Source organism: Perca fluviatilis, chromosome 1, assembly GCF_010015445.1.
Source record: "Perca fluviatilis chromosome 1, GENO_Pfluv_1.0, whole genome shotgun sequence".
NCBI lineage: Eukaryota > Metazoa > Chordata > Actinopteri > Perciformes > Percidae > Perca > Perca fluviatilis.
Window position 1 is genome coordinate 6,157,392 of NC_053112.1, and position 12,923 is coordinate 6,170,314.

Here is a 12,923-nt window from a genome sequence, read left to right on the forward strand (position 1 = left end):
CAAAAAGAAGTGACAAAAAAAAGTGACAAAAAAAAGTGACAAAAACAAATATTATAAATATATAATACAAATATTTTTTTTTAAAAATGGTAAAAAAAAAAAGTGTTAATTTTCACCCAGAAGGGACAACAAGTGCATGGTCGACCAGAAGACAACACAAGGGTTAAAGTATTTTTTTTTTTAAAGCTGCACTCTGCAGCTAAAGGGTGTTGTCCTCAACTTGAAATTGGGGCTGGGGGGGAAACGTATTTAATCTTATTTATTAATAACTGTGCGGCTGTGTCTGTGAGAGAGAAGAGACCAACATAAGAGAGTGTGTACATCATTGTAATAGTTTTGACTTTTCTTCTGTGTTATGTATTGTGTTATTTATTGGAATCAATCCACCTAAACACTGTTTAAAGGTGCCCTGCCACACCTATTTCATGACTTTGTGGTGATGTCTGAAGGTCTAACCATGGACTCTGTAACCTTGGTTACCTTGTTTCAAGCCATTCTAGTGTGGTATAGAAAGCCTGCAGGAAGACTCGGCTCGATTTGTGCCAGTTATCATTAATATTCAACAAGCTAAGCTGTTTGATTCTGATTGGCTAACAGCTAGCCAATGAGAGCCTGGCTGTCAGCATCCTTTACCCCAGCCCAACCGGGCGAGCTCATGAAAAGTAATGAGCTCAGGCAACATGATGTCAGACTGACCAGCTTCTGTGATTGGTCCGATTTCTCTGCTTATTTCTGTTCAGTGGCTAGAGCTGACAGAGGAGGTAGCAGTTCATTTTCACATTCACCACATAACACAAACACATATGGACCTATACATATTTCAAAAAATGCAAGTAAAGACGGTTTTGTATGGCAGGGCACCTTTAACAATCAGTTATAGCAATAAAAGGACAATGTTAGACGCCAGGATATCATGTGCAGATATGTCCAGCTGCAGAACATGTTGAGTTATGATAGCAGGAAAAATTCAAAACGGTCTAAAACAAATGAGCATTGAAACCGGCCTTCAAGAAAGAGAAATATAACCAGACCTTTCCTTTAAGATTTTTATTAAAAGGGGACAATTTCTTGTGTCTTTTAGTTTTTTTGGGACTCGGGGCTTAGTTATCGCAGGCTGTAAGTGCTTCACCGTGTGTTACATTTGTTGCACCATAACTCTTCTCTTTTCTCTGTTTTCCTCCTGGAGTGCATGGCTGGATTCATTTTGCCAAATATGATCTGTTCGTCGTTGTTTTTTGTTGTTGTTAAGTTATCTTAAAGTTGGGTTATGTGTTGGACTGAGGAGTATAAAGTGTCTTTGTGAATAAAACATACTGAACCAACAGTTATAGTAACGGTTGTAGTTATTATAAACACGATTATTTGTATGTAGCAGTGGGTATCTCATAACCCTCAAATACACAACCTTTAAATGCAAAACATTAAAGGGATACGCCACCGTTTGTTGAAATAGGGCTTATCATGGTCTCCTCTAGCTGTAGATAGGTGAAATAGTTCTTATCATGGTCTCCTCTAGCTGTAGATAGGTGAAATAGTTCTTATCATGGTCTCCTCTAGCTGTAGATAGGTGGGGTCTCCTCTAGCTGTAGATAGGTGAAATAGTTCTTATCATGGTCTCCTCTAGCTGTAGATAGGTGAGGTCTCCTCTAGCTGTAGATAGGTGAAGTAGTTCTTATCGATGGTCTCCTCTAGCTGTAGATAGGTGAAATAGTTCTTATCATGGTCTCCTCTAGCTGTAGATAGGTGAAATAGTTCTTATCATGGTCTCCTCTAGCTGTAGATAGGTGAGGTCTCCTCTAGCTGTAGATAGGTGAGGTCTCCTCTAGCTGTAGATAGGTGAGGTCTCCTCTAGCTGTAGATAGGTGGGGTCTCCTCTAGCTGTAGATAGGTGGGGTCTCCTCCAGCTGTAGATAGGTGGGGTCTCCTCTAGCTGTAGATAGGTGGGGTCTCCTCTAGCTGTAGATAGGTGGGGTCTCCTCTAGCTGTAGATAGGTGAGGTCTCCTCTAGCTGTAGATAGGTGGGGTCTCCTCTAGCTGTAGATAGGTGGGGTCTCCTCTAGCTGTAGATAGGTGGGGTCTCCTCTAGCTGTAGATAGGTGGGTCTCCTCTAGCTGTAGATAGGTGGGGTCTCCTCTAGCTGTAGATAGGTGGGGTCTCCTCTAGCTGTAGATAGGTGGGTCTCCTCTAGCTGTAGATAGGTGGGTCTCCTCTAGCTGTAGATAGGTGGGGTCTCCTCTAGCTGTAGATAGTGGGGTCTCCTCTAGCTGTAGATAGGTGGGGTCTCCCCTAGCTGTAGATAGGTGGGGTCTCCTCTAGCTGTAGATAGGTGGGGTCTCCTCTTCTAGCTGTAGATAGGTGGGGTCTCCTCTAGCTGTAGATAGGTGGGGTCTCCTTAGCTGTAGATAGGTGGGGTCTCCCTCTAGCTGTAGATAGGTGGGCCAACGCATTGTTTGTGCATGCATTGTTTTAGTCTGGTGCAACACCGGCAGCGCCGCCGCTAGTTAGCTTAGCGTAGTGAATGGAATCCTGTGTTGCCGGTTAGCATGTTGTGAGTAAAAGTGAGCCAACAAAAGACAAAAAAAAACAACCTAATTACTTGCACTGAGACAAAAAAATTGTTGGCCCACCTATCTACAGCCAGGTTAGACCGTGATAAGATCTATTTCACCTATCTACAGCTAGAGGAGACCGTGATAAGACCTATTTCACCTATCTACAGCTAGAGGAGACCGTGATAAGAACTATTTCACCTATCTACAGCTAGAGGAGACCATGATAAGACCTATTTCACCTATCTACAGCCAGGGGAGACCATGATAAGAACTATTTCACCTATCTACAGCTAGAGGAGACCGTGATAAGACCTATTTCACCTATCTACAGCTAGAGGAGACCGTAATAAGAACTATTTCACCTATCTACAGCTAGAGGAGACCATGATAAGCCCTATTTCACCTATCTACAGCTAGAGGAGACCGTGATAAGAACTATTTCAACAAACGGTGGAGTATCCCTTTAAGAACATGAACATTATGTATGTGTAATACATAAGCAGTTTATTGTGCCTCAAATCCAAAATGTAGTGCATATTGTTGCTGTAATGCATGCCTTACATTTAGGGCGATACACTCTGAGCTGCATCTCATGTCCCTTATCTGACATCTCCTCGACTCCTCGGTCCTCGGCTGAACCGGAAGTTGTTTTGTCTCCCCTCGGTGAACGGCGTCCTAAAGGGACGATGCTTGATCGGATCCGCTAAATGTGTCCCGCCCTATTTTTGCCTTATTCTGCTGATTGGCTTACCCTGTTATTCTTACCCTAACCCTGACTAATCCCCGCTCCTCCTGCCTAAACCCAACTACGTCGACACGTCTAGTAGCTCTGATCATTTACCGTCTTGAAGCTCTTATGGACCTTTCTCACAGCAGACATGTTGACTTGTCACAGTAGGAAAAGCACAGCTGAGACTGATCACCTTAACGATAGCTCAGTTCCATCAAGTGTCCCAGTAAGATATTTCAGTGAGTCAGCATGACCAATACCAGGACCTCTCCTAAGTGGAATGCAGCCATCAGTAATGGTTTAATACCAGGACCTCTCCTAAGTGGAATGCAGCCATCATTAATGGTTTAATACCAGGGCCTCTCCTAAGTGGAATGCAGCCATCAGTAATGGTTTAATACCAGGGTCTCTCCTAAGTGGAATGCAGCCATCAGTAATGGTTTAATACCAGGACCTCTCCTAAGTGGAATGCAGCCATCATTAATGGTTTAATACCAGGGTCTCTCCTAAGTGGAATGCAGCCATCATTAATGGTTTAATACCAGGACCTCTCCTAAGTGGAATGCAGCCATCATTAATGGTTTAATACCAGGACCTCTCCTAAGTGGAATGCAGCCATCATTAATGGTTTAATACCAGGACCTCTCCTAAGTGGAATGCAGCCATCATTAATGGTTTAATACCAGGACCTCTCCTAAGTGGAATGCAGCCATCATTAATGGTTTAATACCAGGATCTCTCCTAAGTGGAATGCAGCCATCATTAATGGTTTAATACCAGGACCTCTCCTAAGTGGAATGCAGCCATCATTAATGGTTTAATACCAGGACCTCTCCTAAGTGGAATGCAGCCATCATTAATGGTTTAATACCAGGACCTCTCCTAAGTGGAATGCAGCCATCATTAATTGTTTAATACCAGGGTCTCTCCTAAGTGGAATGCAGCCATCAGTAATGGTTTAATACCAGGACCTCTCCTAAGTGGAATGCAGCCATCATTAATGGTTTAATACCAGGGTCTCTCCTAAGTGGAATGCAGCCATCATTAATGGTTTAATACCAGGGTCTCTCCTAAGTGGAATACAGCCATCAGTAATGGTTCTGAAGACACCTGTGCTTTTCCTACTATGACATGTCAACATGTCTGCCGTGAAAAAGGTCTATTTCTGCCCCGAGGAGCCAGCATCGAGGAGGGAGCATCGAGGAGGGAGCATCGAGGAGCCATAGGCGAGGAAACACCCCTCCTTTCCCCGGGGCCTCCTCGGTGGGACGTGAGGAAGGGAGTGTGTTGTAATATGCATAAGGGTGGTTGACGTTTTAGGCTGAATAAAAGTTTTTGGGGTCACACCATATGATATCAATTTTGGGACAAAATCTTTTTGTTCAGGGCTGATTCAAAATATTATGCCTGGACTTTTAAAACAGCAGACTTACACGTAGACATGTGTGGTATTAATGTGTACTTAAATAAGGGGAAAACATATTAATTTTATTGGTTTTCTTCAAAATCAAACTTTTTGAAATGGGCTTGGGACAGTCACGGCATATGAGCTTTTCCTTATTTGGCTGAAAATTGTGAAAAACAGGAATATGACTGGCATGAATGGTCTTTATGTTAATATAAAACAGCGTTTTCTGAACAATATAACCACATTTATTTGCAGATTAGACATTTCTTTACTTATGTTTAACACTCGGGACCTCCAAAAGGCCATGTCACGTCAACCACCCATAAACATATGATGATCTTATAGACCATGGTGCATTTCTGTCGATTAAACTACCCAACAGGATGTAAAGGAGTTCAAATGAGAACAACAAGAATTTATTGGCCAAGTATACGAACACATACACATTCAACAAATAGACATGTAGTAGTAAACATTCAGTAGACCAATAGTAATATAGACACACATACTGTACAGTAGAGACAACACTATACATATAGGCACATGTCAAGTCAAGTCAAGTGGGTTTAATTGTCATTTCAACCATATACACTGTATATAGTGAGACCAAACAACGTTTCACCGTGGATCAAGTGGTGTTACACATTTAAAAATATATCAAAACGACATTATATAAAAACATTATATACAAATGACAGTTCGAGACAGGCTACATTTAGAGCACACACGTTATAGACTTTACATAAAGTGCAATGACTACTTAAAGTAGAGCATTTAAGACAGACAAGGGACAGGACAGACAACAAAAGGAGCATAAGTAGACTTGTAACAGAGCACTGATTGAGGTAGGATATATAGAGTTTTTGCAGCATAAAAATCTCTCTCGCTATATATATATATATACAAATATAATATACAAAAATATAACTAAGACATAATATCAAGACAAGTACACACGGAGTGGGATGTAAAGTGCAAAAAGTAATAGTGCAAAGTAGTGTGCAAAGATGCATATTAGAATGGTATGTATGAGTAAGTAAGTAATTAAGTAAGTAAGTAAGTAAGTGTTGATTATGAAAAAGAGTGATTCCTCTTTACAATAGACGAGCTTTGGTTTGCACCTTCCACTCCTCCTCCTTCCTCCTCCCCCTCTCTCCCTCTTCACTCCCCCTTCTCTCTCTCTCTCTCCACCACTAGCTACTTCTCTCTCTCTCTCTCTCTCCACCACTAGCTACTCTCTCTCTCTCTCCACCACTAGCTACTCTCTCTCTCCACCACTAGCTACTCTCTCCCCACTTCTACTCTCCACCACTAGCTACTCTCTCTCCACCACTAGCTACTCTCTCTCTCTCTCTCCCCCCTCTGCGGCTCTATCTGCTGGCGCTGCAGTGAATCTCTCCCCCGCTGTCAGAAACCGTAAAGTCAGACAGCCGGTGGTCGGTATCTAACCGTTAAAACTCACGCATCTCGTCCGTTAACGGAGCTTTAAAATCACTCTTCAAGCAGCGTCAGACCCCCACGAGGCAAAATGGTAAGAAAAATCCTGTCTTACTTACTGATTTTTTTAATTATAATGTCATTTTGTCAACAAAAAACCCCCCCAAGCTTCTCCTCCTTCGACTGCACTGTTAGCTTCAGGCTAACCTAGCTACCGTTAGCACAGCGCTGCCATTACCCCCCCCCCCCAAAAAAAAAGAGCGTAGCGTATGTTTTGTTTATGACAATATTGGTTAATTAGTGTGTTATTAGTGCTTCTTTCAACCGACACATTGTCACACATCCACGTTTAAAGTAACGTCGATGTGCGGCTCGGTGTAACATGGCCACAATGCTAGTTAGCTGCTGAGGAAATACAGAAATACTGCTACGGTTTTGCTAGCAGGCTAGCTCGGAGCTAGCTGGAGGTGCGTCAAGTGCGCAACACAGTAACGGGCGGAAGTGTCGTAACTTTAACACATGTCAAAATAAAAGCTTCAAAGAAGAAAAACAATCGCCTGAATAAATTAAATATGTAATCTGGAAGGTAATTCGGAAAGGCACAATCCATAGTTTTTACTGTTAATAGATAATCAAAAAGTAACTAGGACTGCAACTATTTTTTTTTTTTTACTTTTTGGCTTGTCATTTAGGGAATAGTTTTTAAAAAAACAGTTAAATAATAGTGTTTATGTGTCTTGTTTCGTCCGACCATCATCCTAAAAATCAAAGGTATGTAAATAACAGTGATATAAACAGTGGTGGAGGAAGTAAGCAGATGTTGTTTAAGTAAAAGAAAAAATATTAAATAATATTTTTTTTTTTTTTTTAAATACATAATGATATTTTCTGTTATTAAAATCAATAAACTAATCCTCCAGAGAGCATAAAGAGCCCATAGTACACATATGTGCAGGTCCCCATTAAGTGTAACTGTCTTAAAAAGCAACAACATAGTGTTTGACAAGTTTCCCTCTGCGATGTACGGATTTATTTTGAAAATATCGACCGGAAGTATTGGATTGTCCTACGTTAGAAATGGCAGGTTTGTCAGGAAGCGCTGTCAAAACATTGTTCAACCTTTTACTTTTTAGGGTTCTAGCTGTCTGACATTCAGACAGCTTTCTCTGAAATACAGTTAGTGTAATGTTTGATGTAAAAAATAAAAGCTAAGCTGTGATCAACACATGATAGTTATCATCAAGCAAACAGCACCCAACATAGACCCAAATCCAGTAAAACTACCCAGAAAAACAGATTTTATTTTTAAAGCCTTTCTGTCTGAAGAAATGCCTGAAATGTCTGCTCCAAACTGGCAGGTTAACCTAATATTAGTTTAAGCACTCATAATGTACAAATAAGCATTTAAAGACTAATGTGAGACCTATTAGCAGCAACGCTATCTTTAAATAGACCGGCTCTGTTATGAGCTCTATTGTGGGACATTTCAAGCGCTCTTGGGGCCCCCTCTGGTAGCCACGGGGGCCCTAAGCAGCCGCTTAGTTCGCTTATGGGTCAGGCCCCCCCAATTTGATTTGTTTGCCTTCAATTAATCGTGTATAGTCAAGAAGTAGACCGAAAATGCAAATACGAGCAGTCACCTAGAGTGAGATATGAGAGAAATATCTAACTGCGGTTATTTTGACTGATATTGCAATTGCAATATGATTCACGATATTGGAGGGAATGATCGTGTTTGTATCATTATTCTCATTTTCACTGACTAATATTAAAGTGCCCTTTTATTATGAAAAAAAAAATCACTTTTTCTGTTATTTTGTGTCTCTGGTGCTTCCAAACTTTGAAAAAACCAATCCATCCATGGTGTCGTGAGTGAGATCTGGTTTCTGAATGTGTCCTGCCTTCAGTCTCCTGGTGAGCTGGTCAACATCTGCACGGCTTTCTACGTCACTAGCCGAGACTAGGGGCCTAGGGGGCTAACTGTTAGCATGCTAGCTCGTTCTCAATGGCAAAACACTGCTACGACACACACTAGTTCACCCTAATCTACAAAATAAATTGTATAGAACTACTTCCATGTCCCTGTTCTGCAGGTGTTACACGCAAAAGTGTGAAGTGCGCCCTCGTTTAGAAGAAGTCTCCCGGCTGATCCTGCCTCGTACAGGCCGAAGTTGGAGAAACAGCTAGCTGATGTGGTATTAGCTAAAGTGGTTAGCACACACCAAATGTCTCGGCTAGTGACGTAGAAAGCCGTGCAGTACCTAGGTAAGGACTACATGAGCTAGCTAGCTGTTTCTCAGTACCTAGGTAAGGACTACATGAGCTAGCTAGCTGTTTCTCAGTACCTAGGTAAGGACTACATGAGCTAGCTAGCTGTTTCTCAGTACCTAGGTAAGGACTACATGAGCTAGCTTGCTGTTTCTCAGTACCTAGGTAAGGACTACATGAGCTAGCTAGCTGTTTCTCAGTAGCTAGGTAAGGACTACATGAGCTAGCTAGCTGTTTCTCAGTACCTAGGTAAGGACTACATGAGCTAGCTAGCTGTTTCTCAGTAGCTAGGTAAGGACTACATGAGCTAGCTAGCTGTTTCTCCAACTTTAGTCAGTACAAGGCAGGATCAGCCGGGAGACTTCTCCTAAACGAAGGCGCACTTCACACTTTTGCGTGGAATACCTGCAGAACAGGGACATGGAAGTAGTTCTATACAATTTTTGTATAGAGAGAGACACAAAATAACTCCCCAAATCACAGAAAAAGTAGATTTTCGTCATAATATGGGCACTTTAAAAAACCAAAACGCAGCAATGTCAATGTAGCCTAGTAGAAGGTAGTAAGCAAGCCGGCAGTGAATTTTTTCCTCATTTTGTGGAGGCAGGTAACAGTTTTTATTGTAAGTGCAACACACACACACACACACACACACACACACACGGGGGCTAGGTTACATCACATGGTAGTGGAGGTACTGAAGCTGTGCCGGTCCAGGTAGCAAACGTGATATGATTTTGGGAGGGGGGGTTGTGCAGGGAACCAGGACTGTGCTATATGTTGTAACCACTCGTGTGCCGCTAGTGAGCGTTTCCCTTTTTAGAGTTCAAATCTTAATGCCAGTTAAAAATGGAACGATGGATCCAAAAATTGTGTGGACAGCGATTCCCCCCTAGTTCTGCCACGAGTAACCATACGCCCACACTGAGCCAGCTGAATTAAAAAAAAACACATTTTTCTCTCTGTTCAGGCCCTGTTTTTCACAATCAGAATCAGATTTATTGGCCAAGTGTATGTACTTACTGTACATACACAAGGAATTAGACTTGGGGTAGGTGTTAACTCTCTCTACATTCAACAACAAATAGACATGTAGTAAACATTCAGTAGACCAATAGTAATATAGACACACATACTGGACAGTAGAGACAACAACAAATAGACATGTAGTAGTAAACATTCAGTAGACCAATAGTAATATAGACACACATACTGGACAGTAGAGACAACAACAAATAGACATGTAGTAGTAAACATTCAGTAGACCAATAGTAATATAGACACACATACTGGACAGTAGAGACAACAACAAATAGACATGTAGTAGTAAACATTCAGTAGACCAATAGTAATATAGACACACATACTGGACGGTAGAGACAGCCATATACACATAGGCACATATCAGCTAACAAAAATACAAAAAAGACATAATAATCAAGGCAAGTACACATGGAGTGAGATGTAAAGTGCAAAAAGTAATAGTGCAAAGTAGTGTGCAAGATGCACATTGGAATGATAAGTATGTAATAGAGATACACCGAATACAACTTTCTAGGCCGATTCCGATTTTCTTTGAGTTAGGTCAGCCGATACCGATTTTGGCCGATTCCGATTTCATTTTTTCTAATCACTTTACAGCTCACGCACATATTTTCTATCTTATGTTTTGAACAGATAATGGATCACTATATAATAGAACTATATAAATGACTCCTGGTGTGGGACATTCAAACACATCTAAAGAGCAACGTTAGAACCATTTCCTTCTTTTCACATCTAATATCACACTAAAGAAATGTGATTTTAGGTTTTTGCTGTGGTCCCTTCACAGACTTCAGATACAGTATTAGGGGACCACTAAGGTCTATATAAAAGAGACTTCAGATACAGTATTAGGGGACCACTAAGGTCTATATAAAAGAGACTTCAGATACAGTATTAGGGGACCACTAAGGTCTATATAAAAGAGACTTCAGATACAGTATTAGGGGACCACTAAGGCCTATATAAAAGAGACTTCAGATACAGTATTAGGGGACCACTAAGGTCTATATAAAAGAGACTTCAGATACAGTATTAGGGGACCACTAAGGTCTATATAAAAGAGACTTCAGATACAGTATTAGGGGACCACTAAGGTCTATATAAAAGAGACTTCAGATACAGTATTAGGGGACCACTAAGGCCTATATAAAAGAGACTTCAGATACAGTATTAGGGGACCACTAAGGTCTATATAAAAGAGACTTCAGATACAGTATTAGGGGACCACTAAGGCCCATATAAAAGAGACTTCAGATACAGTATTAGGGGACCACTAAGGTCTATATAAAAGAGACTTCAGATACAGTATTAGGGGACCACTAAGGCCTATATAAAAGAGACTTCAGATACAGTATTAGGGGACCACTAAGGCCTATATAAAAGAGACTTCAGATACAGTATTAGGGGACCACTAAGGTATATATAAAAGAGACTTCAGATACAGTATTAGGGGACCACTAAGGTCTATATAAAAGAGACTTCAGATACAGTATTAGGGGACCACTAAGGCCTATATAAAAGAGACTTCAGATACAGTATTAGGGGACCACTAAGGTCTATATAAAAGAGACTTCAGATACAGTATTAGGGGACCACTAAGGTCTATATAAAAGAGACTTCAGATACAGTATTAGGGGACCACTAAGGTCTATATAAAAGAGACTTCAGATACAGTATTAGGGGACCACTAAGGCCTATATAAAAGAGACTTCAGATACAGTATTAGGGGACCACTAAGGCCTATATAAAAGAGACTTCAGATACAGTATTAGGGGACCACTAAGGCCTATATAAAGGAGACTTCAGATACAGTATTAGGGGACCACTAAGGTCTATATAAAAGAGACTTCAGATACAGTATTAGGGGACCACTAAGGTCTATATAAAAGAGACTTCAGATACAGTATTAGGGGACCACTAAGGTCTATATAAAAGCATCCAAAGAGCACCATGTCATGGGACCTTTTAATGCAGAAAAGGCACAAATTGTTGCAGAAAAATACACCAGAATGCAGAAAATGAAGTGTTCTGATATGCTCTTAATTTAAATTTTGCTCTAAAATGGCGATCTCTTTGGGATCCACGTTCCCCAACGCAAGGCTCCATGTGGTGTATTTCTTGTCATCTTTCCATGTCCACGAGGGACAAAAAAAAAAACTCCCAGCTATGCGTATTTTTTTGTGCATCTGATCTGACAGTTGATGGTTGTTGTCGTGTCCCGATGAAAAGCGCGGCGGTCAGCGGTCTGAGACGCTGCTGCAGCGCTCCTGTCGTGCACGCCGTGAAGCCGTGCCGCTCAGATTCACGTCTCAGATTTAAATAAATAATCTGGCAGATAAACTGATCTGAGGCGAGGTCGGTTACCATCCACCATCCCTAAAATATACAAGCACATGTTTCATTGTAGGTCAGATTCATAAATGAATGTCACTGCTACTACATTGCACATATCTGTACATGTTGTTCATATCACATAGCCATATTTATTCTGCTCTTACAAAAGGGAACCGCTAATACACTGCACATATTTATATTTAATATATATTACTCTAAACCACCTTCTGTAAACCAACTGTCTACACTGCACTAGATTTCTTGTCCTGTCTGTGCAGCTCAAGGGTGTTTTAAGCCCCCAACATTGTCTTCAAGGCAGCTAACCTTAATCCTAACCACAACCATAAATAGAGATGCACCTATAGACCCGGTCAGTGACTGGAATTGGCCGGTTTTCACGTGCTCGGCCGTGACCGGCGACCGGCAGGTCAGTCTGACATATGGCGATTTCATGCCGGTCAACGCTACAATTACCTGACAACATAAGTTATGAGTTACAGTTCTCAAGGACGCACGCACAGCACGGACGTCACGGCACGCAGTAGGGAACCTGGTGAGTTAACCTGCAACATGTCAGCTGTTTGGAGATTCTTCAGCGTGTGAGCAGAAGATAACAATTTACAATATGCAACACCTGCGAGGAGACAGTAGGGCGTGGAGGGACCACACCAAAAACCTAAAATCACATTTCTTTAGTGTGATATTGGATGTGAAAAGAAGGAAATGGTTCTAACGTTGCACTTATAGATGTGTGTGAGTGTCCCACACCAGGAGTCATTTATATAGATCTATTGTATCGTGATATGAGACTAGATATAGTCTTAGATTTTGGATATCGTGATATGGTAATATGACATAAGTGTCTTTTCCTGGTTTTAAAGGCTGCATTACAGTAAAGTGATGTCATTTCCTGAACTTAGCAGACTGTTGTAGCTGTTCTATTATTAGCCTTTATCACTTAGTCATTATATCCACATTACTGATGATTATTTATCTAAAATCTCATTGTGTAAATATTGTGTGAAAGCACCATTAGTCAACACTACGATATCGTTGCGGTATCGAGGTCTTTGGTCAATAATATCGTGATATTTGATTTTCGCCATATCGCCCAGCCCTACTCCATTATCTGTTCAAAGTGTTCCAT

The 12,923-nt window shown here is 41.1% G+C and overlaps 1 protein-coding gene across 1 annotated transcript in view; it reads left to right on the plus strand.

The window, feature by feature from the left end:
* Positions 1-6,014: 6,014 nt before the first annotated feature.
* ppp3r1b (protein phosphatase 3 (formerly 2B), regulatory s1ubunit B, alpha isoform, b) overlaps positions 6,015-12,923 on the plus strand; it is a 69,194-nt gene continuing 62,285 nt past the window's right edge. The window contains exon 1 of the mRNA XM_039808508.1: positions 6,015-6,221. Within this exon, the coding sequence (XP_039664442.1) occupies positions 6,219-6,221 (3 nt within the window). The 5' untranslated portion in view covers positions 6,015-6,218. The remainder of the gene's footprint in view (positions 6,222-12,923) is intronic.